The sequence below is a fragment of the Drosophila suzukii genome, chromosome 2R, assembly GCF_043229965.1.
Source record: "Drosophila suzukii chromosome 2R, CBGP_Dsuzu_IsoJpt1.0, whole genome shotgun sequence".
NCBI classification, from domain to species: Eukaryota; Metazoa; Arthropoda; class Insecta; order Diptera; family Drosophilidae; genus Drosophila; species Drosophila suzukii.
Window position 1 is genome coordinate 6,404,689 of NC_092081.1, and position 22,433 is coordinate 6,427,121.

The window sequence follows — 22,433 nt, forward strand, 5'->3', positions numbered from 1 at the left end:
ATAAATAACTCGTCATGTCGAGAACTGGTATTGAACTATACGGAACGGACTTAAGTCTCTGTGTGAGAGCAGCAAAACTGTCCCATGGGGACTGGAATTGGACTGTGAATTCAAGGAGGTTAATACCCAGATGGGCCACCTTCTGAGAGAAGATTACCTAAGGGACTAATGGGACTTTCCTGTGGGACTCCCACGCCTTTTTGTGTTAATGGAATAACTTAGGTGTCCCAGAAGAAACTGGAAACTATCATTCGGGGTCTTCAATTGCTGGAGACTTTCCTGACTACCAGTGAATATCTAGCGGGTGATTCGCTGACCATCGTAGATCTATGCTCTGGTTCTGTTGGTAGTGCCGTGCCTTTTGCCTTTTGATCGACTCAATATGATACCCTATTATAGGGAACTAAGAATTTAGTCGCCTTTTTGTAGCTTTATGTGGGGCACGCGCTGGTTCCGGATCTTGTTTCGTCGGTACAGGGAGTAGGTTTCCAATTTGATCCACTGTGCTACTTGCTCGCATATGTATATACAATATTCATATTTAAGCGAGGATGTTATTTGCCGCTGACATTGCCCACCCTACCGTGATCACCCAAGCTGCATAACCTGACACAAGTTGGTGATCCCTCCGACAACCGCCTAACTCCTAATCATCTTCCTTGATGCAAGCTTCCATAAAAAAAAATTTAGCAGTTTAAGTTTATAATATTTTTAATGTGAGAAAAATAGTACTAACAAAGGTAATCATTAAATGTAAACAGTTGGGTATCATATAAAGCATACGTGAAATTCATATTAAAGGGGTTTATTTAAATCGAAGCAAAAAAAAATTAGAATTTAAACACTAATTTAGAATAATAAATTTAATTTTATCACTGAGCAAGTATTTATGTCATGGGGGAATTTGTTCTATATCAAGATCATTGGAATATATGTATACAGTCAATCAAAATACAACATAACGACCGGAGCCGATCACTTACCCACCATATACAACGTTGAAAGCGCTTTCAATATGGCTGTAGTTTTTGTTTATAAATCAAGAAACTTCATTTCAATTGACTGTGGTTTGACATAAACTGGGGAAAAACACTTCCAGGGGACTAAACATTTGCTTACATAGCGAGATTTGCGTATGTCATAATGGTTTTACACTAGGTTTTGGATAATTTACGTTAACTTCTTATTATAATTTTATATTTTAATTAATTATCTGATAGGAATTTATCGCATTATTTCAGTAATCAATCAAAGAACCAGTGATCAAAAAAAAAAATATATCAAGCGTTCAACGATTGTGTATGCATGAGGAATGTGAAGTGGGATGAAGAGTGTATTGTTTCTGTGATCTGCAAATTTGTATACTATTATAATATTCTCATAATTTACCATTGTGCAATCAACAAAAAATATATATCTACGCCGCTATCAAACGAGGTTAAAATGTGCAATGCAATATTATAAATGGAACCTATATAAACAGCGAAACAGCACACACACTACATCAGTTTGCACTTGTCATTAGTCCTGGATGTAAAATAACTGAGGTGCCTCAAAATGTTATATATCTCACCGTTTGCCAATACACGTTCAATTATTGTTGTTTTAAAATATTGGGTGCATTTTATATTTAAAGTTTTCTTCTCATAATTGCTTTTATAAAAACAACGAACTGATACAACCTACGGTTTATATTGTTGAATAGAGTGTCTATAGAATGGTGCTGTTGCATTCAGTATTCCTCCAATATTTTTCACTTTTTCTATTAGGTTTGCTTGAAACAATTGTTTCAAACAAACGGAAAAGAGAAAAATATTGGAGGAATACTGAATGCAACAGCACCATTCTATAGTCACTTTAATCAACAATATAAATCGTCGGCTATATCAGTTCGTTGTTTGTATAAAAGCAATTATGAGAAGAAAACATAAGAAAACATAATAAAATGCACCCAATATTTTGAAACAACAATAATTGAACGTGTATTGGCAAACGGTGAGATTGAGCAAACAGTTGTCAAAAAAAGCCCCGACACAAAAAAAATGAGAATAGGTCCGGTTTTACTATTATTTGTACATGGGTTCGGAATAGCGCAATTAAAAAGTGAATATGATATCTAAATTTCCTATCAAACGGAATTCAAATACTCTTGATTTGATCTCGTTGTAAACGAAACATTGAAAACAAAAGTAAATTTAATTTTTGAACTAAATAACGCAATTGTGGAAGTGATCCAACAACAATACCAAGATCAACATGCCAATAGATTTAAACGAGATGTGGTATACGAGCGAATGCGACATTCTTTCCCCACGGTCGATGATGCAGTTGAAAATTTTCGACGAGACTTTATTAAAAAAAACAGGATATTGGTGGAATAATTGATGCGCCCACTGTGGTTTGTAGATATTTCAAATTACAACACTCGAGAAGAGTTGTCAATATTCGATGCAGTTATCATAGCGATTTTAAAAATGAGACATTGCTAATTTATTGTCATCACTATAATGCTGCAAGCAATGTCAATCAGCGAAACGGAAACGCTTCCTTCTGCCTGTTACATACTTTCCAACGAATCTAGTACACCCTTTTACTCTAAGAGTAACGGGTATAATTATTGATTTCATTCAAAAATATCTACACATTCTGTCGCCTGAGGATAAGGAAAATCTTCTAAGTATACGTTTGCGATTAGAACATATTACAAATTTGAATATTACCTTTAATCAAATTGAAACAAATAAAGAGATGAACACACTGATGCTGATGCTGAAGATGATGATGAAGTAGATTGTGAAAAAGAACTTGTAGCTGATGATGACAATAATGATGATGATGAAGTAGATTGTGAAAAAAGAACTACAAGTTCAGCTACAAGTTCTTTTTCACAATCTACTTCATCATCATCATTATCGTCATCATCAGCATCAGTTGTGTTCATCTCTTTATTTGTTTCTATTTGATTGAAGGTAATATTCAAATTTGTAATATGTTCTAACATTCTAAGTACGTTCAACTAAAATTGATTGATGAGCATGAGGCATTACAAATTATGACTTCCTATCTAATTTTGTAAGTATATCAATATTACATATATATACGCTACATATGCCTTTTCTTTCAATTATTTTCTTTGTTTTATTTTAGGTCGACATAATCTATCTGAATACTAGGACTCTTCGCTATTTGAGCGAGAGAATGACAAAACCTCTCGACAAAATGTAAATATATATATATATATCAATAAAAACTTATTTGTGTCCGGAACAATCTTCATTGGTCGTCATCATTTCAGCCTAAGGCTTGCGATAACTGCATGCTCGGAAAAAAAATAAAAACCATAATGCGCGGTTTGTAATAACTACATACTGAAAAAAAAAAATCTTGTTTCTTTTCAGTCTACATTGGAATATTTTAATATTCACATATTATTCCATTGTACACTAAACAAAAAAAATATCTAAAGCCTTCAACGATCGTGTGCATGGGGAAAGGGAAGTGGAACGATAAAGGAGGAATGATTAAATGCTAAAAAGGTAGAAATGAGGATGGTAAAGGAGGATGGAAAATATTCTAGAAAATGCTACTAACAAAGGTAATCATTAAATTTACAAAGTTGGGTATCATATAGAGTTTACGTTTAATTCATAATGAAAGGGTATATTTAAATCAAAGCAAAAAACAAATTAGAATTTAAACACTAATTTAAAATAGTAAAATTAATTTTATCACTGACCAAGTATTTATGTCATGGGGGAGTTTGTTTTATATCAAGATCATTGGAATATATGTATACAGTCAATCAAAATATAGCATAACGACCGGAGTCGAACACTTACCCACCATATCCAACGTTGAAAGCGCTTTCAATATGGCTGTAATTTTTTTTTATAAATCAACTTCATTTCAATTGACTGTGGTTTGACATGAATTGGGGAAAAACACTTCCAAGGGCCTAAACACTTGCTTGCATGGCGAGATTTGCTTATGTCATAATGGTCTAACACTAGGTTTTGGATAATTTACGTTAACTTCTTATTATATATTTATATTTTTAATAATTAACTGATAGGAATTTAATTAAAATTAGATAAATGAATACAGATGATAAGATTATTTAATTAGTTAAATAGTTTTTGTGTTGTTTTTCTCCGAATCACAAATCGAAACCGGGTGTTACTTGCGAATTTTCAATAACGGGTGCGCTGTGTTGCTTGCGTGTATGTATGTCGGGGGGTGCACTGTGTTGCTTGTGTGTGTGTGCGACAAATGGTGCACTGAAAATTTCACAAGAATTTTTGGCGTGGACGCCAAAGTGGAAACTCTGATTGAAACTTTCGCTGCTTTATATGCACCTTCTTGATTGGGTTTGTAGATTGACGCCTTTGGGTGTACGTCGAAAAGCTGATGATAATGCTGGCGCTGATCTGGGCAGAAATTTCCCCGACTGGGCCGATTGGGCCGTAAGCCACGTGAAGGACACCACTCGACTATCAAGAATTTACCTATGAAGCGCAATATTTTATGAAAACCGGGTTTTTTCCACGAAATATTAAACTTACTTTCATTTATCAATAGCAACCCAATGATAACAAAAAACCTAAGCAAAAGCCGAGGATGACTGATATTTTGCAACTTTAGTTGGGGCAGATCACCAAGTTAGAGTTTAATCCCTGAAGAAAATTTGTTCAGGAGAGAACGATCTTCACACGGCCACGGTCCAAAACGGAAAATACCGGATAATCGATTGCTCCAGTAATCAGAGCTTTTTTATCGAAAAGTGTGGGACCAGAGTTGCTCATGCAACTCTATCGATTGCCTCGATTCAGTTTTGTAAAGCATTTTGTTCGCCCGTTTTAATTCCTGGCGGCAATTTTAAATTCTGGCGGAGATTTTGAATTGTATTTAAAATGTTGTGTGTTGCAAATTTCTTCGACCAGCGCCCTACAACAATGATTACAATTAATTGATTACACTGTAAAAATAGTTAGCATGACTTTCAGATGTTTGTTTTAATTTATCAGCATTTTAAAGATACTGCTATCTGCCACTTTAAGACGTCACAAAAATCTACACAATCAATGTTTTTCCTGATGAAATATATAAAATATCAAATAATGGTGAGCAAAGAAATAATAACTTTGAATGAAACAAAAAAACAAAAGTCTGAGCTTTTATCTTTACATTTCAAAATGAGAGAGAGTTAGGTAAAAGCTTTTTATATCTAGAGGTATAAAACGTGAATGGGGAGAGTATGAGCAGTAATATAATCATTTTCAGTTAAGCAACACAACATGTCGAGCTCGGGAATCGTACTGTATGGGACGGACTTCAGTCCCTGTGTGAGGACTGTTCGACTGACACTCAAGGCCCTGAATTTGGACTACGAGTTTAAGGAGGTGGATCTTCAGAAGGGAGAGCAGATGAGCGAGGACTACCTGAAGAAGAACCCCCAGCACACGGTGCCAGTACTGGATGACAATGGAACTTTCCTCTGGGATTCCCACGCCATCGCCGCCTACTTGGTGGACAAGTACGCCAAGTCCGACGAGCTGTATCCCAAGGATCTGGTCAAGCGGGCGATCATCAACCAGCGTCTTTTCTTCGAGGCCAGCGTAACCTACCCAGGATTGGCCAACATAGTCGCTCCCTTCTGGTTTCGTGGTGTTACTGAGGTGCCTCAGGAAAAACTGGACACGGTACATCGGGGTCTTAAGTTGCTGGAGACCTTCTTGGCCAGCGACCCATATCTGGTGGGTGATTCCCTGACCCTGGCCGACCTGGTCAGCGGACCCACAGTGAGCGCTCTTCGCGCTGCCGTCGACATCGAACCATCGGAGTATCCCAAGGTCACCGCCTGGCTGGATCGTCTCAATCAAATACCCTACTATAAGGAAATCAATGAGGGTCCTGTTCAGGGCTACGTCGCCTTCCTTCGCAGCCAATGGACAAAGTTGGGAGTCTAAATATGTAATCGACTAAAAAAAAGGCCAAAACCAAAAATATATATCATTACATTTTCAAGTTAATCGCTTTTAAGCTTGCATGTACATTTTAGTTAATCAGTTATTAAATTCTAAATGTTTCATTAAGAAGAAGCTACAAAAGTTTTTATTTATTAATGCTATATTTCATAATAAGTTTGTTTTAAATTTATTTGTCGAAATATATTAGATGATAAATACATACATAGTACAGATAAGAAACATTTTCGTTTGTGGGTACTGTGATAATGGTTAATTAACTCTTATCTTGTTGTCGGGGAACCCGTTTAAAGCGTTCGCTATATTTATACCCCTTATTCGTAGACCAAAAGGGTGTACTAGATTCGACGAAAAATATGTAATAGGTGGAAGGATACATAATCTTGATCAGGATCAGCAGATGAGTCGAACTAGCCATGTATATCTTTCCGTCCGTATTAGCGCTGAGAACTAAACTAAACTAAACTATATTTTTATACCCGTTACTCGTAGAGTTAAAGGGAATACTAGATTCGTCGGAAAGTATGTAACAGGCAGATGGATGCGTTTCCGACCCCATAAAGTATATATATTCTTGATCAGGATCACTAACCGAGTCGATCTAGCCATGTCCGTCTGTCCGTGTGTCCGTCTGCCACGCCCACTTTAACGCCCACAAACCGCCCACAAACTTCAAAAAATCGTAAATATGAACGCGGATATTTCGGAAACTAGCAAATATAGATAATTGGGATCTCAGATTTAGATTCCGTAGCCTTGAGCGCAGAGCAAGTTTGTTACGTGAATATACCACGCCCACTCTAACGCCCACAAACCGCCCAAGCCTGTTGCGCCCACAATTTTCAATTAGTCTCGTCAATACCTATCGATTGACCCACGCCCACTCTAACGCCCATAACGCTTAAATCAGTCTACCGCCCACATAACCATATATTGAGATCAGGGGTAGGTGGCGCATTTCAAACTTGCTTTGCTGCTTGCATATCTCCACATTCCTTTGGTCCCATTACCTGAGTAACGGCTATCTGATAGTCGAGCCACTCGACTATAGCGTTCTTCCTTGTTTTTCCCTATAGTCTTAACTTTTATCTATGTTCCAGTTTTTTTCGTCAGTGTACAATTGCAACATATTATTGAAGAGAGAAATGGGGCTGATTCCGCGCAACCAATTGCTTGTTTATTTAAGTTCATTTAGACATCTGTATGTTCGTTATTATGAGGTTTCAGTGGAACTTGAGTCTTCTTTGTGATCGCATCATGACGGGTATTTTAGTGTTGTATGGCACGGATATAAGTCCGCCAGTCCGGGCTTGTAAACTGACTTTGAGAGCCCTGAACTTGGACTACGAATACAAAGAAATGGATCTTCTAGCCGGAGAGCATTTCCACCAAGAGTTCCTCAAAAAGAACCCTCAACACACGGTGCCGCTCCTGGATGATAATGGATCCCTCATCTGGGACTCACATGCCATCGTTTGCTATCTGGTGGACAAGTACGCCAAATCAGATGAGCTTTATCGCAGGGATCTGGTAAAGCGGGCTCAAGTCGATCAACGATTGTTCTTTGATGCGAGTATCTTATTCATGTCCCTGCGGAATGTTAGTATTCCGTATTTTGTTCACCAAGTATATCTGGTGCCCAAGGAGAAGGTAGATAACATCAAAGATGCCTACGGACACTTGGAGACCTTTCTTGGAGATAACCCCTATCTGAATGGAACCACTCTTACTCTGGCTGATTTCTGTTGTGGAGCTACTGCATCTTCACTGGCCGCTGTTCTAGAACTGGATCAGGAAAAATATCACAAGGTGGCGGCTTGGCTCAAGCGACTATCTAAGTTACCTCATTACGAGGAGGATAACTCCAGGGGCTTAGTAAAATACATTGAACTGCTCAAACCCAACCTAAAATTAGAGCAATAGTAGGTTGCAACGCATTATATAATTATAAAATGAAAAAATAATATCAAAAACATAAAGTCAAATAAAGAAATAGGAGATAATATTTGAACATCATTTTGTTTCTTCAACGTAACTTAAAGCACCTGCTGATGTATTTTCAATTGTCTTAAACCCATTGATTTATTCTAAATAATGAATTGCCAAATTTTGAAAGACCCTATACGGTAGACTTTTTATGAAGCTTTAACCAGGTTTATATTATATCGAATACACTGCCGTTTGTTACTTAAAGCAAAATAATAAATGGAAATATGCTTAGGTTTGTACATTTGATTGTTTGTGAGAAAAATGGGAGAAAATAAAAAATAATATTGAATTTTTATAAATTGTATAACTGTTTAAAATTAAATAATGCTCCTTTTAAGGTTCCCAAAACTGCTTATTCATTACCTTACGATGTGTCGCTCGATAAACAAGTTATTGGCCCCTGTTATTATTAGAAATACTTAAATATTGAACCAAAAGAGAAAATAAAGCTCTCTTACGTCAAGAGAGTATTGCGAAATACACAGTTCAAACCAGTGAGCTCAGCGATATACGTGTGGGTTCCAAACACAATGTTTAGGTTAAACTGCAGAGTCATCACAACGTTGCAAAGCTCTCTTAACTCAAGAGAACTGGCTAGGGGCTATATAAAGCCCCATCCGTCGAACTGTTTCCAAAACATTTACTAGCCAGACCCGAAACACCAACGATATGGGAAAACTTACGCTATACGGAATCGATGGAAGTCCTCCAGTCCGCTCGGTGCTCCTCACCTTGAACGCCTTGGGTTTGGAATTCGAGTATAAGATCGTCAACCTGCCGGAGAAGGAGCACTTAAAGCCGGAGTTCCTTAAGATTAATCCCCTGCATACGGTGCCCGCCATAGATGACAATGGTTTCTACCTGGCCGACAGCCATGCCATCAACTCCTACCTGGTGAGCAAGTATGGCAAGGACGATTCTCTGTACCCCAAGGATCTGAAGAAGCGAGCCATTGTCGATCAGCGTCTGCACTACGACTCCAGTGTGGTCACGTCCACCGGAACAGCTATTACGTTCCCGCTCTTCTGGCAGAACAAGTCGGAGATTCCACAGGCCAAAATCGATGCCCTGGAAGGTGTGTACAAGTCCCTGAATCTGTTCCTGGAAAGTGGTGATTATCTGGCTGGAGACAACCTGACCATTGCCGATTTCCACATCACTGCCGCCCTTACCGGCTTTGTGGTGTTCCTGCCAGTGGATGCCACCAAGTATCCCAAACTTGCTGCCTGGTTCCAGCGCATCAAGGAGCTGCCCTACTACGAGAAGGCCAATGGCATCCCGGCTACCCAAATCATCGAGTTCATCAAGAGCAAAAACTTTACTATTGTCTAAGAAATCTTCTAACATAATCAAAATAAATTATTAAAAATAAAACCAAACCTACTTGACTTTTGGGCCGCTTTTTTATCAGTCAAAACTTGTTTGGTAACTATAGATAAGAGAAACTGTTGGTCATATGTGCAATCTATTTCTAAACAGACAGACGGGGACAAACCAGATTAACTTGTAAAAGCTGTCAAACCAAAAAACGGTCTATTATTTTTTTGGAGAAACGTTCATCGACAGGGTTTACTACTTATGAATATTTTATTGTTTTAGTAAAACAAATCTACATATGTTGTCGAATTAGTTTTTATGTTCGTTTACAACTTTAGATCAAGAGAATGCTTTTTTCTGCGATTAGGAGTTAAATTCTCTTCAATTGTTTTCAATAAAAGATTTGGCTTCTGAATAAAACTTTAATACAAGAAAACATTTTGCATGCTTTGAAAAATAATTTCCATAAATGAAAAATTTCTACAAGCGATTATAAAGGTACACGTACATACGTCGGTTCTAAAACTCAACATTATCTGTAAATCAAACTCGTGTGCGATTGTCACAAGTTTTGTATCCTATTGAAGTTTTTGTTTGAATTCTTATGATGACTAATAGATCAACAGTACTTTAATCAATATGCCTTGTAATGGTTCTTTTTCGATTGTTGTGTTTTCTGCAACAAAATAAAAGTCTTGTAATTAACCTATGTATAAATCATGCGTAAAGAGTAGGAGGCAAGAGCTTTAGAAGTCAAACAAAAGTTAATTATTAAAGCTCTCTAACGTCAGAGGTCTCCAACACCTATTTGTTTAATTGAAGAGCACAAAAATATTGGCTGATGTCATCGTATTGGGTTTCTGCGGTGTCATCGGTGCTATTCTAAACTCTCTTAAATTAAGAGAACCGCAGAGTGTTGGAGCATTTCATAGAGTTACGAGCAGGAAAATCCTGTACCAAACAGGAAGATTGGAAAACCCACTCTGTATCCTCCAGTTCGACCGGTGCTTCTAACCCTTAATGCCTTGGGTGTGGAATTCGAGTACAAGATCGTAAATCTGATGGCCGGGGAGCACCTAATGCCGAAATACCTTAAGATCAACCCCCTTCGGCCATAGAAGTCACACTGTTCCGACTTTGAAGGACGATGGTTTCTATATCAACGATAGCAATGCCATCAGTGCTTATCTGGTGAGCAAAAATGGCAATGACGATTACCTGTACCCCAAGGATCTGCAAAAGCGGGCTATCATTGATCAACGTGTGCACTATAACTCAAGTGTTGTGTCCAGCACTGTCTACAAGACACTGGACTTATTCCTTATCACCGATTTCCAAAAAATCGCTGATTTTCTTCCGTGATGTGGAAAGAAATACCCCAAGCTGGGGGGTTGGGTTGAGCGCACTAAAAAGTTGCCATAGTACGAGCCCAATGGATCCCGAATGTCGCAGGTTGCCTTCTTCATCAAAAACAAAAAGTACAAAATTGTGTAACCATATATAAATTATTTTATTTTCCTAATAAATTTTAAAATTTTTTTATATTTTACATATTATTATTAAGCAGAGTAAAAATATTTTTAACAGAATGTTTCTACACTTATTATTTTTATTAAACTAATAAGCATAACTTCTTCAACAATACAAAGAATTTATATTTTTAGTTAGTATGTGGAGATATAATAATATAATAAACTAATAAGCATAACTTCTTCAACAATACAAAGAATTTATATTTTTAGTTAGTATGTGGAGATATCGCAGAGAAGAATTCTAAACATCTTCCGAAACAAAAACAAGAACATACATAAGGTAAGGTAATACATAACATACATACATATGTATAAAAGACGGCGCCTTGATATGTTTACAATAACTCCCCACATCCAATAACTTTTCATCAGAACTGAATTCAATAGTAAACACTCCTCGGAGACGGAGAGTACTTTGGACTATGGCCCCACCCAGGATCATCTTTCAAGTTCTTTGGAAGTGGCGTGGATGCACTGAATCCGCACCCTTTTGAAGCCCTCAAGAACGTATATAAACTTCGGCAAGCCCTGGAGTCAGTATCATTTCGCTGATATCACTGTTTGAGCTTGGACCATGTCTGGTATTGTGCTTTACGGATTGGACATTAGTGCTCCAGTAAGATCCTGCCAGCTGACGCTGCGAGCCCTGGAGTTGGAGTACGAGTTCAAGGAAGTGGACCTGCTGGCGGGGGAGCATCGCAAGGAGGAGTTCCTCAAGAAGAACCCCCAGCACACCGTTCCGCTGCTCGATGATAATGGGGTCCTTGTGTGGGACTCACATGCCATCGTTTGCTATCTGGTGGGCAAGTATGCCAAGACGGATGAGCTCTATCCCAAGGATCTGGTGAAGCGGGCGCTGGTTGATCAGCGTCTGTACTTTGATGCCAGTGTTCTGTTCATGGCCCTTCGGAACATCTGTGCTCCCTATTTCTACAATAATGTCACGGAGATTTCCCGGGAGAAGGCCGATAATGTACGGGATGGATATGGCCATTTGGAGACCTTCCTGGGGGACAATCCCTACGTAGCTGGCGACACCCTCACCGTGGCGGACTTCTGCTGTGCTGCCACAGCCTCTTCCTTGCCAGCTTTTGTCCAGCTGGAGGCCGACAAGTATCCAAAGGTCACCGCCTGGCTGGAGCGCCTCCAGGAGCTTCCCTATTACGAGGAGGCCAATGGGGCTGGGGCCAAGAAGTACGTGGACTTGCTGAAGGACCAGCTGACCCTTCTTTAAGCAGTCTTTCCCACAATTACCGAGTGCGTTGCTGCATCAATTTTTAATTCTTAGCTAATTAAAGAAAGTTGTTGACAAACGTGGGGCATTGCCCACACTCGCAGAAAAATTGGGGATGCCAAAATGAAATAAATGAAAAATGCTTACATAAAGGTGGATAATACTTGGTTGGTTAATACTTTGAAATCTTAAATCAGGCACGTAGCCAGGTTTGTGAGGGATTGTTTTTGGGTGTTGAGCCTTCATAATAGTACAGAAAGTTTTTCCTAAAAAACCCCCTATGGCAACGGCGTTTAATGATTGCCAATAAGTTTGTAAATTAATCCAGTCAATTAGTAAAAATTTAAGAAAGGGTCATTCGTAAGGCCAATATCATATCACATAATGTTAGTGATTTCAAAATATAAGTTCTTTATCGAATTATTTTCTATTTTTGAATTAGTCCTTAAAGTGAAATTATTCCATTCCTTGACCACATAGAATTTATAATTTTAAGTGTAAATAATTGAATTTCAGAAAAGTCACAGGGTGCGTGGCTTTAAGGGTTCTGCAGGTAAAGTAGTTGGTGTGGGCGGAGTTAATTAAAAATCCATGGCCAGACTGACGATTCCCATGCCACGTAGGTTGGTATAAATTCGTCCTGAAACGGCACTCACCACTCACTTGTAAATCCGCTAGAGAATGGGTAAGATATCGCTATATGGCCTGGACGCCAGTCCGCCCACTCGAGCTTGTCTGCTCACCCTGAAGGCTCTGGATCTGCCCTTCGAGTATGTGTTTGTCAATCTGTTCGAGAAGGAGAACTTCAGCGAGGATTACTCGAAGAAGAACCCGCAGCACACGGTGCCACTCCTGCAGGACGATGATGCCTGCATCTGGGAGTCCCATGCCATCATGGCCTATCTGGTGGATAAGTATGGGGCAACCGATGAGCTGTATCCGAAGGATCTCCTCCAGCGGGCCAAGGTGGACCAGCTGATGCATTTCGAGTCGGGCGTTGTCTTCGAGGCAGCCCTTAGGAGACTCACCCGCCCGGTGCTCTTCAATGGCGAGTCCACCTTGCCCCGAAACCAGGTTGACCACATCAACCAGATCTACGACTTTTTGGAGACCTTTCTCGATGACCACGACTACTTGGCCGGCGACCAACTCACCATAGCCGACTTCAGCCTCGTTTCGACCATCACCTCGATTGGGGTTTTCCTAGAGCTGGATCTGGCCAAGTATCCTAGGATCGCAGCCTGGCTGGAGAGGCTCAAGGAACTGCCCTACTACGAGGAGGCCAACGGCAGCGGAGCCGCCCAGTATGTGGAGCTCATGAGGTCCAAGAACTTTACAATTGTGCCCTAGAGAAGGTCTTACTCTATGTTAGTAAATTCAAAAACAACTATCAACACGAAAATAAAAATCTTAAGGCTCATTAGCAATTGGAAAAATCTTCACAAAGATTTTTAGCACTACCTAATCCAATAAAATAGTTAAAGCACTCCCTTAAATGTATTGTTACAACTGTATGGGGACAATTAATACCTGAACGTGAAAGAATCTCACTGTCGATAAGGGTGGGCCAGAAGATCAATCACTAAAAGTGATCACTTAAAAAAATACATAAAAGTTTAAAATATTGTATTAAATAAATTTACTTCTTAATTGGGCAGTCTGTTGGAAATATTATTTGGTTTTTGAAGTTTATAGGCTATTTATAAAATATAAAAATACACGGAGAGAAAAAAACAAGAACATAGTTCTTGAACTAAGAACATTGAGAACATTCGTTCTTAAGAATCGTGTAAGCAAAAATGTTCTTTAGTTGATTTTATTTCATTTTCAAATTGATTTTTCTTTTAATTCAAGCACATTTTTTTAAACAAAATTTGTAAAAGTATATTAATAAATGCAATTACTTTTTTATAAACAAGCTACTGACGGTATTTATCAATTAGTTTATTATTGAGACTGGGCTGTTTAGATAAACATTGCGATATATCACTAATATTCGCAAGCTCAATCCAAACTATCCCCATGTATTAAGTTAGCAGGAAGCTATATTTGGTTTTATGTTGATTCATAGAGAAACGGTTTTTTGATAGTCGAGACACTCGTTTAAATTCAATGGAATCCAACACGCGTTTAAAATGATCGATGTGTTTACCCAAGTTCAATAAAATTATGCTGAAATATATAAAGTACACATTACATAAACATGGGTACATTTTTTGCCTGATATCAAACAATTTCGAGGCCTTTCCATTTTATTACCCTCCATCAGCATGACTTGTAATTTCTCATCCATCTGCTGAGTGCCTTTTATTTATTTACTTGTTGTGAGACAAACAAAATTGATATGCTCTTATCAAGTGAAGCTTATCTCTTTTCTATCTATATGATTCATATAGTGCTCTCTGGTGTTGTCGTGGAAAGCTTTTTAAACATTTATATAAACTCCAGTTGTTGAGGTAGGTTAAAAATAAAATTATCAAGTTAAGACCAAGGTTAATAACCCCGGTTTTAATATTTAAGTCTACTGTTTTATACAATATGATCCAAGACAAGTATGATCCACAAGTATATACTTACTATTTCAGTTTACTAACATATACCTTCAAAATGGCATTAGAGATATTTTCTCGTCAACAAATCTCTCTCTTAGGCTTTCTCTTTCAATGACCCAAAGCCCCATTAACAAGCTGGCCCACAGCTTTCGTCGATCAGTTGTGAACGAGACCCCACTGCGACAAGATGGTTAAATTGACTTTATACGGTTTGGACCCTAGCCCCCCAGTTCGCGCTGTAAAACTAACTTTGGCCGCTCTTAATCTGCCCTATGAATATGTAAACGTTGACATCGTGGCTCGGAAGCATCTTTCTTCGGACTTCGTGGAGAAGAACCCGCAACATACGGTTCCCACTTTGGAGGATGATGGTCACTTCATCTGGGACTCCCACGCAATCATCGCCTACCTGGTCTCTAAGTACGCTGATTCCGATGCCCTTTATCCGAAAGATCTGCTCCAGCGCGCTGTTGTGGATCAGCGGCTGCACTTTGAATCGGGCGTGGTCTTTGCCAATGGAATTAGGAGCATTTCCAAGCCTGTGATCTTCTTTGGACAGACCAAGGTTCCAAAGGAGCGATACGATGCCATTATCGAGATCTACGACTTTGTGGAGACCTTCCTTAAAGGAAAGGATTACATTGCTGGGGATCAACTGACCATTGCCGACTTCAGTCTCGTCTCATCGGTTTCTTCCCTTGTGGCTTTTGTGGACTTGGACCCAATCAAATATGCCAGGGTCAGTGCTTGGGTCAAACGGCTGGAACAGCTTCCCTACTACGAGGAGGCCAATGGAAAGGGTGCCCGCCAGTTGATGGCAATGATCAAAAAAACCAACTTTACTTTCGAATCCTAATATTTAAATTTTTGTAATTGAATTGTCATTATAAATCGGTTTATACATATATTGTTCTAAAAATAAAAGGAACTTTCTGGATTACAGTTTTTCAGAGTGATATAGCTGTATTTATTATGGTGAAATGGACATTAGCAATGCATTAAAACAAGAGAGAAGAGAACGATAGCCGGCTATGACCAGCTTTCTTATCTGCTTCTCTTGTTTCAATCAGTCTCTTTCAGAATCCAATAAATAGACAATCTCTCGGGTATGTAAGTTCAGTTGAAGAAAGCACCTCACAGCGACAAGATGGGCAAGTTGATTCTGTATGGTTTGGAGGCGAGTCCGCCAGTTCGTGCCGTCAAATTGACTTTGGCCGCCCTGGATGTACCCTACGAATTCGTGGAAGTCAACACCCTGGCCAAGGAGAACCTCTCTGAGGCGTTCCTCAAGAAAAATCCCCAGCACACGGTGCCCACTTTGGAGGTCGATGGTCACTTCCTCTGGGACTCGCATGCGATCATTGCCTATCTGGTGTCGAAATACGGAAAGACCGACAGTCTCTACCCGAAGGATCTCCTCCAGCGGGCTGTGGTGGATCAGCGATTGCATTTCGAGTCCGGTGTGATCTTTGCCAACGGTCTGAGGAGCATTACCAAGCCACTTTTCGCCGCTGGTCAGACTACGATCCCCAAAGAGCGATACGATGCGATCATCGAGATCTACGACTTCCTAGAGACCTTCCTCGGTGATAATGATTATATAGCTGGTGGTCAGCTTACGATTGCCGACTTTAGTATCATCTCGACTGTGACCTCCCTGGAGGCCTTTGTGGAGCTGGACTCGGCCAAATACCCCAAGGTCTCTGCCTGGATCAAGCGACTGCAACAGCTTCCCTACTACGAGGAGGCCAACGGCAATGGAGCTCGGGTATTCGGATCCTTTATCAAGAAGACTAACTTTACATTCTCAACATAATACTTTTTTTAATATATGCTGAAAATATTTAAAAATAAATGACATAATACTTTTTAAGCGAAATTTTTAATTTAAACAAGGCGTTTATGCAGAAATAACTTTAGTTATTAGACAAAAATAATAAAAAAAAAAGTATTATAAGAGTGCATCAAGCTTTTTATCTGACCCTCTTGTGGGAAAGTGCCTCTTAAACCATTCTCTTTTAAAATTAAATAAATATTCTGGCTGTTGGCACTGTAGGTTCAGTTATAGAGGAAGCCTCTTATAGACAAAATGTCCAAGTTGATTCTTTATGGCACTGAGGCTAGTCCCCCAGTTCGGGCCGCAAAACTGACCTTGGCCGCCCTTGACGTGCCCTACGAATACGTGAAAATAAATACCCTGGCTAAGGAAACCCTTTCCCCGGAGTTCCTGAAGAAGAATCCCCAGCACACTGTGCCCACTTTGGAGGACGATGGCCACTTCATCTGGGACTCCCATGCAATAAGTGCCTATCTGGTGTCCAAGTATGGCAAGAGCGATAGTCTCTATCCGAAGGATCTCCTCCAACGGGCTGTGGTGGATCAGCGACTGCACTTCGAGTCGGGAGTGGTTTTTGTCGGCGGGCTGAGAGGCATCACCAAACCACTTTTTGCCTCTGGCCAGACTACGATTCCCAAAGAGCGTTACGATGCCGTCATAGAGATCTATGACTTTGTAGAGACTTTCCTTACCGGGCACGATTACATTGCCGGCAATCAGTTGACAATAGCGGACTTTAGCCTCATCACATCGATCACGGCGCTGGCCGTATTTGTGGACATCGATCCAGTAAAATATTCAAAAATCACTGCCTGGATCAAGAAGCTAGAAGAACTACCTTATTTTGAAGAGGCCAATGGCAAGGGTGCCCGCGAATTGGTGGCCCTCCTTAAGAAATTCAATGTTACCATCGCATCTTAACATTGTTTCCCTTGTTAAATAGCTTTTATGTAACTAATATTAATAAAGTATTACCATAAAAAGGATTTGAAAATTAAATTGTCTTAAGATAGTTATAGCCAAAATAACAGCCATGTTAAAAAAATTTAAAGTAGACTAAAGGTTATCTGATTGTTGATACCTTTATGTTGATACAAACGGTACACAAGTCGTGTGGTTTTGGCATTATTTTTAATAATTTATTTTGAGTAATATACTCAGTTAGTTTCAGACCCTTAGACAATTGTAAAGTTCTTGCTCTTGATGAACGCGATAAATTGGGCCGCCCGGTTTCCATTGGCCGCATTGTAGTAGGGCAGCTTCTTGATGCGCTCGATCCAGGCAGCAAGTTTGGGATACTTGGTGGCATCCACTGGCAGGAACACCAGAAATCCGGTAAGGGCGGCAGTGACGTGGAAATCGGCAATGGTCAGGTTGTCTCCAGCCAGATAATCGCCACTTTCCAGGAACAGATTCAGGGACTTGTACACACCTTCCAGGGCATCGATTCTGGCCTGTGGAATCTCCGTCTTGTTCTCCCATAAGAGCGGGACTAAAATGGATTTTCCGGTGGACGTGATGACACTGGAGTCGTAGTGCAGACGCTGATCGACAATGGCTCGCTTCTGTAGATCCTTGGGGTATAAGGAATCATCCTTGCCATATTTGCTCACCAGGTAGGAGGTGATTACATGGCTGTCGGTCAAAAAGAAACCATCATCTTCCAGGACGGGCACAGTGTGCAACGGATTAATCTTGAGAAATTCCGGTGTTAAGTGCTCCTTCTCCAGCAGGTTGACGATCTTGTAGTGGAATTCCAAACCCAAGGCGTTCAAGGTGAGGAACACCGAGCGGACTGGAGGACTTCCGTCAATTCCGTAAAGCGTAAGTTTTCCCATATCGTGGTTGTTTCGAGACTGGTAAGATACTGTTCTAAACAGTTTGAGTTTGGGGCTTTATATAGCCCTTAGGCCGTTCTCTTCAATTAAGAGAACTTTGCAACGTTGTCGTGACTCTGCAGTTTAACCAACACCTTGGGTTTTGAACCCAACTATCACTGATATACACCATACATTTCATAATACTCTTTTGCCGTAAGAGAGATTAAGAAAGCTCTTTTGGAACAACATTAACCACTTCTAAATATTATTCATCGTTTTGGGATTCAAACCCTCAGCATTAAACAGCATTTTTTGGAACAAAAAAAATACACTGTGAACGGCATTCCACATAGTGACGAATCGCACCGCGGGACTACTTGGATCATAAAGCCGCAGAACAAAAAAGAAAGTAGTATTTTCTTAAAATGTTGTTTATACGCCTTTTCATAAGTCGATTGGATCAGGCGACATCAAGGCGGTAGTATAAAAAAACAAAAGATCCGATCCCATAATTATTTTTCGTTTTTTCCCTTTATTTGAAGATTAAAAGGTATATGCTATAAATTCGTCGGAAAGTAAGTAACATGATGAAGGAAGCGTTCCCGACCTCATATAGTATATGTATTCTAGCTTCTCGATCTAGCCATGTGCGTCTGTCAGTCCGTCCGTGTAAATACTATGAGCTCGGAAACTAGAAAAGATAGAAAGTTGGGAAAGTGGGATTTGGCTTGCAGCATACTAACGCCCATAAAATGTAATTTTGTTTTTATTATTAATATCCATCAATATGCCAAAAACTGTTCAAATCGGCCCTTCCATTAAAAAGTTATATGCAAATATAGGAATCGACGCTATGCGGCGCAATCGCTGTGTGTTGCTGCTTGCATATCTCCACCCTCTCGCACTCTCCTTTGCTGAGTAAAGGGTATCTATTAGTCGAGGCCACCGACTATAGCGCTTTCTCTTATTTTATTTTTCTGTACTGGGCAAAACTTCAATTATAAAAAATCGATTGTCTTTCCGCTCTTATTTGAACATTTTAAAAACTTCCGAACCTTGTCAAAACTACTTTTTCTTAGAAGTGGATGACCAAAAAGGTTAAAGAATTTTCCACTAAACTCTGATAAAGAATCAAGTAAACGAATATGATAAGCTAAAACACCTGACAAGTTATAAAGTGCCCTATCTAACACGTTAAATAAGTATACTGTATCAACCTCTATAAGTTATATTAACTGAAAATTCTGGCAGGAGATGTCATTCAAATAAGCAGATCTTCATTAAATATAGCTATTTCAATCAGGCAGAAACTTAATTACATCGGGCAGTGGGAATGGAAAAGCTTTGAATAGCAATGTTTTGTATAGTAATATATAGAATTAATTTAATCGCTTGTTGCTCGATCGTTCATAGCGATAGAAGCAGCTTGTTTAGTTTCTAATCGACAGCCGGAGCGAGCAGTCACCTGAAAACGATGGGAAAATTAGTACTATACGGTGTAGAGGCAAGTCCGCCGGTGCGGGCCTGTAAATTGACCTTGGACGCGTTGGGCCTTCAGTACGAGTACAAGCTGGTGAACCTGTTGGCCGGGGAAAATAGGAGCAAGGAGTTCACATTGAAGAACCCGCAACACACGGTGCCCATGCTGGAAGACGACGGCAAGTGCATCTGGGAGAGCCATGCCATTTGCGCCTACCTAGTGAGGCGTTACGCCAAGGATGATGCCTTGTATCCCAAGGATTACTTCAAACGTGCTCTTGTGGATCAGCGTCTGCACTTCGAGTCGGGCGTCTTGTTTCAGGGCTGCATTCGGAACATAGCCGCTCCGTTGTTCTATAAAAACGAGACAGAGGTTCCGCGCTTCAAGATCGATGCAATCTACGAGGCCTATGATTTCTTGGAGCTGTTCATCGGTAATCAGCCGTACCTCTGCGGTACGGGCATAACCATCGCCGACTACAGTATTGTCTCCTCGGTAACCAGTCTAGTGGGTTTGGCCCCCATCGATGAGAAGCGCTATCCCAAGTTGAGTGGTTGGCTAAACAGGATGGCCGCCCAACCCAATTACCAGTCACTCAACGGAAACGGCGCACAGATGTTAGTCGACATGTTCACATCGAAGATCACGAAAATTGTATAACTTTGTTCTCTAGCTTAAAGGTTAGAAATGAGATTGTCGCTGATTACGTAACAATAAAGCTTATATTTGTATACACCTTACAAAAATGCTTCAAAATGCTAAATCCAAGTGCTGGTGTCCTTTTCGACATAGATATCACATCTTAAAGATAAAACTGGTGTAGGAATAGTAAATGAAATCATCTAGGCACTTATTCGAAGGGTCGGATTAATAAAACAAATATTGCACACATATCGCCTGATGTTCTTCTCTATCCACCGCTCGATGTCGTCCAGCAAAGGCCACTGTGGATCTGGCGAACGTCGGTTGGGCTACCTTCCCAGTCTCCACCCTCCCGCAAGCTTAAACACCGAGAGGCTGCTCCGAATGCATCGTTTTCGTTCTGGAATCGTTGCTGAAGAGTCCTACCCACTGGCTAGCTGTTCGTCTTGCGCTTCTCCAGTGCTTTCCAAACCAGTTTCATGCGCTGCACACAGTCGCGATGCTGGGACTCCCACAGTAGCGTGGTGAGACGTCCGACGGTGGCCACTCCGTCCTCCGAGCTGCGAACCCACTGCAGCAGCAGCTGGTAAATCACCTGAAAGGGGAAAGCAAGTGTTAATTTGATGGTTTTAGTCATGCTTTCGAAATTTTCCAACTTGAACTTGGGGTAGTTTTTAAAGTCATTTAAAAATTCTGCCGTCTCCCTTAAACATTACTGTAATGTAATTTTAGTGTCACCAACCTGCAATCTAATCTCATCCATACAAGTAAAGCAGTATCAGTAGAAGGGAATTTAAGTATTATATAAAATACAAAACAGCCTACAATGTAAGCTTATTTTTAAAATTTTGATTTATGATGTTTGACATCCCATTTGAGCTATAATCTTTGGAAGGAGTACTGCTAGGCTCTACATTTATAATGTACTTTCAGATTTTATCTTAATCATAGGACTTTGTTTTATAATAAAGAGTGATAGTGAGTCATGAATTTTAGAAAATTAATTTAAACAGGTGCTTCACAGAAGTCTGATGCTTTGCATATCACAAAGTTCAGTAAATTTCAATTTCATCCATTGGAATAGAGGATAAAGTGTTGATCAAAAGTCAGTTGAATGCTATCTCTATTGGTGGAAATACGAGTTGAATTAAGTTGGATCAATTTCAAGTTAGAAAAGTTTGAGTGTACTTCCGAAGCCTCACCTCTCTGATATTGCCGTGCATTTGGTGATCGATTATGGCCTGATCGATCTGACCCTCCGACAGGCCCAGGTCTCGCATCACCTGCTTCCATCCCTCGCCCAAATGTGTGGACACCACGTCGAGCAAACGGACATCCGGCTCCTCCTGCGACTGCATCATGGTCACAATGCTAACCGTTTTGCGTGTCCCATTGCTCCGCGGCTTGCCCTCAGGTGAGGCAAGCGGCTCCTCCGCGGCACAGGTGCTTCCCTTTCGCGAGCTGCTGGCGCTCAGGTTCTGGTTGATGTTGTAGACGGAGCCGAAGTGCAGGTTACTGGCATTCGAGAAGTTCATGACCACCTGTTGCTGGGCGCTGTGCACGTTCATTGTGTTGTTCGTTTGGGCGTTGCTCAGGGTGCCCGGGATGTTGGCAGACTGCACCATGTCCATGGAGTTGTAGTTGGGATCGCTGAGCTCGCGCAGCACGGACTCTGTGAGATCCGCGGAGGCGGTGGGCGTCCCTGTTGAAGAGGGCAGCGCCAGGGCTCCGCTGTTGTTGTTATCTGGCTCGCTATCGTCCACGGGCGCTGCGTCCTTTTCCAGACGGCCTTCGGTGGCCGTTGGATTCTGGGCTGCCTCCTTCCCGCCAAAGATTGTGGGCAACAGATTCTTGAGCTTCGACATGCTGCTCGCTGATAACCCGTCGCTATGAATGTGTTTCGTCTCCGGAAATTCCACAGATTGGGGAGTTTTCTGCCTTTGTGATTCTTTTTTGCGATTTGGTGGTGGCAGGGCCAGTGATGACACTGTCTATCGATAGCCCCATCCGATGGCTGCTGATGAGCACTAAATTAATCGAATAACG

At 40.5% G+C, this 22,433-nt stretch overlaps 11 protein-coding genes and 1 pseudogene across 11 annotated transcripts; 10 read left to right on the top strand and 2 right to left on the bottom strand.

Moving 5' to 3' along the window:
- The first annotated feature begins 5,262 nt into the window (after window positions 1–5,262).
- Window positions 5,263–6,098, top strand: LOC108017838 (Glutathione S transferase E1). Its single transcript, XM_017084991.4, has one exon. It carries the CDS (start codon window positions 5,295–5,297, stop codon window positions 5,964–5,966), a length of 672 nt encoding a protein of 223 aa, XP_016940480.2. The 5' UTR covers window positions 5,263–5,294; the 3' UTR covers window positions 5,967–6,098.
- Window positions 6,099–7,191: 1,093 nt separating this feature from the next.
- GstE2 (Glutathione S transferase E2) lies at window positions 7,192–7,994 on the top strand. Its single transcript, XM_017085769.4, has one exon. The coding sequence runs from the start codon at window positions 7,200–7,202 to the stop codon at window positions 7,905–7,907; it is 708 nt and encodes a 235-aa protein (XP_016941258.3). The 5' UTR covers window positions 7,192–7,199; the 3' UTR covers window positions 7,908–7,994.
- A 605-nt stretch (window positions 7,995–8,599) lies between these two features.
- LOC108018242 (Glutathione S transferase E3) lies at window positions 8,600–9,361 on the top strand. Its single transcript, XM_017085768.4, has one exon. It carries the CDS (start codon window positions 8,643–8,645, stop codon window positions 9,303–9,305), a length of 663 nt encoding a protein of 220 aa, XP_016941257.2. The 5' UTR covers window positions 8,600–8,642; the 3' UTR covers window positions 9,306–9,361.
- A 648-nt stretch (window positions 9,362–10,009) lies between these two features.
- Window positions 10,010–10,652, top strand: LOC139352472 (glutathione S-transferase 1-like; annotated as a pseudogene).
- Window positions 10,653–11,339: 687 nt separating this feature from the next.
- Window positions 11,340–12,208, top strand: LOC108017861 (glutathione S-transferase 1-like). The gene has a single exon (XM_017085016.4). The coding sequence runs from the start codon at window positions 11,397–11,399 to the stop codon at window positions 12,054–12,056; it is 660 nt and encodes a 219-aa protein (XP_016940505.2). The 5' UTR covers window positions 11,340–11,396; the 3' UTR covers window positions 12,057–12,208.
- Window positions 12,209–12,714: 506 nt separating this feature from the next.
- On the top strand, window positions 12,715–13,713 carry GstE4 (Glutathione S transferase E4). Its single transcript, XM_017085002.4, has one exon. The coding sequence runs from the start codon at window positions 12,738–12,740 to the stop codon at window positions 13,404–13,406; it is 669 nt and encodes a 222-aa protein (XP_016940491.2). The 5' UTR covers window positions 12,715–12,737; the 3' UTR covers window positions 13,407–13,713.
- Window positions 13,714–14,753: 1,040 nt separating this feature from the next.
- GstE6 (Glutathione S transferase E6) lies at window positions 14,754–15,564 on the top strand. Its single transcript, XM_017084905.4, has one exon. The coding sequence runs from the start codon at window positions 14,796–14,798 to the stop codon at window positions 15,462–15,464; it is 669 nt and encodes a 222-aa protein (XP_016940394.2). The 5' UTR covers window positions 14,754–14,795; the 3' UTR covers window positions 15,465–15,564.
- Window positions 15,565–15,715: 151 nt separating this feature from the next.
- LOC108017779 (glutathione S-transferase 1) lies at window positions 15,716–16,481 on the top strand. Its single transcript, XM_017084904.4, has one exon. It carries the CDS (start codon window positions 15,756–15,758, stop codon window positions 16,422–16,424), a length of 669 nt encoding a protein of 222 aa, XP_016940393.2. The 5' UTR covers window positions 15,716–15,755; the 3' UTR covers window positions 16,425–16,481.
- Window positions 16,482–16,659: 178 nt separating this feature from the next.
- Window positions 16,660–17,431, top strand: GstE8 (Glutathione S transferase E8). Its single transcript, XM_017085004.4, has one exon. It carries the CDS (start codon window positions 16,698–16,700, stop codon window positions 17,364–17,366), a length of 669 nt encoding a protein of 222 aa, XP_016940493.2. The 5' UTR covers window positions 16,660–16,697; the 3' UTR covers window positions 17,367–17,431.
- Window positions 17,432–17,559: 128 nt separating this feature from the next.
- LOC108017833 (glutathione S-transferase 1-like) lies at window positions 17,560–18,320 on the bottom strand. The gene has a single exon (XM_017084986.4). It carries the CDS (start codon window positions 18,281–18,283, stop codon window positions 17,621–17,623), a length of 663 nt encoding a protein of 220 aa, XP_016940475.2. The 5' UTR covers window positions 18,284–18,320; the 3' UTR covers window positions 17,560–17,620.
- Window positions 18,321–19,691: 1,371 nt separating this feature from the next.
- GstE9 (Glutathione S transferase E9) lies at window positions 19,692–20,636 on the top strand. Its single transcript, XM_017085741.4, has one exon. The coding sequence runs from the start codon at window positions 19,740–19,742 to the stop codon at window positions 20,403–20,405; it is 666 nt and encodes a 221-aa protein (XP_016941230.1). The 5' UTR covers window positions 19,692–19,739; the 3' UTR covers window positions 20,406–20,636.
- Window positions 20,449–22,376, bottom strand: imd (immune deficiency). The gene is made up of 2 exons (XM_017085740.4): window positions 21,590–22,376; window positions 20,449–20,982 (listed from the first exon to the last, which is right to left on the bottom strand). Exons 1-2 carry the CDS (start codon window positions 22,250–22,252, stop codon window positions 20,821–20,823), a joined length of 825 nt encoding a protein of 274 aa, XP_016941229.2. The 5' UTR covers window positions 22,253–22,376; the 3' UTR covers window positions 20,449–20,820.
- Between the last annotated feature and the right edge of the window lie 57 nt (window positions 22,377–22,433).

What these genes read in the sequence shown, in the direction of transcription:
- LOC108017838 (XM_017084991.4), top strand. Translation starts at nt 5,295, where the DNA reads ATGTCGAGCTCGGGAATCGTACTGTATGGGACGGACTTCAGTCCCTGT.
- GstE2 (XM_017085769.4), top strand. Translation starts at nt 7,200, where the DNA reads ATGAGGTTTCAGTGGAACTTGAGTCTTCTTTGTGATCGCATCATGACG.
- LOC108018242 (XM_017085768.4), top strand. Translation starts at nt 8,643, where the DNA reads ATGGGAAAACTTACGCTATACGGAATCGATGGAAGTCCTCCAGTCCGC.
- LOC108017861 (XM_017085016.4), top strand. Translation starts at nt 11,397, where the DNA reads ATGTCTGGTATTGTGCTTTACGGATTGGACATTAGTGCTCCAGTAAGA.
- GstE4 (XM_017085002.4), top strand. Translation starts at nt 12,738, where the DNA reads ATGGGTAAGATATCGCTATATGGCCTGGACGCCAGTCCGCCCACTCGA.
- GstE6 (XM_017084905.4), top strand. Translation starts at nt 14,796, where the DNA reads ATGGTTAAATTGACTTTATACGGTTTGGACCCTAGCCCCCCAGTTCGC.
- LOC108017779 (XM_017084904.4), top strand. Translation starts at nt 15,756, where the DNA reads ATGGGCAAGTTGATTCTGTATGGTTTGGAGGCGAGTCCGCCAGTTCGT.
- GstE8 (XM_017085004.4), top strand. Translation starts at nt 16,698, where the DNA reads ATGTCCAAGTTGATTCTTTATGGCACTGAGGCTAGTCCCCCAGTTCGG.
- LOC108017833 (XM_017084986.4), bottom strand. Translation starts at nt 18,283, where the DNA reads ATGGGAAAACTTACGCTTTACGGAATTGACGGAAGTCCTCCAGTCCGC.
- GstE9 (XM_017085741.4), top strand. Translation starts at nt 19,740, where the DNA reads ATGGGAAAATTAGTACTATACGGTGTAGAGGCAAGTCCGCCGGTGCGG.
- imd (XM_017085740.4), bottom strand. Translation starts at nt 22,252, where the DNA reads ATGTCGAAGCTCAAGAATCTGTTGCCCACAATCTTTGGCGGGAAGGAG. An exon ending in TGCACGGCAATATCAGAGAG is followed by an intron (nt 20,983 to 21,589) that starts GTGAGGCTTCGG and finishes TTCCCCTTTCAG; the next exon opens with GTGATTTACCAGCTGCTGCT.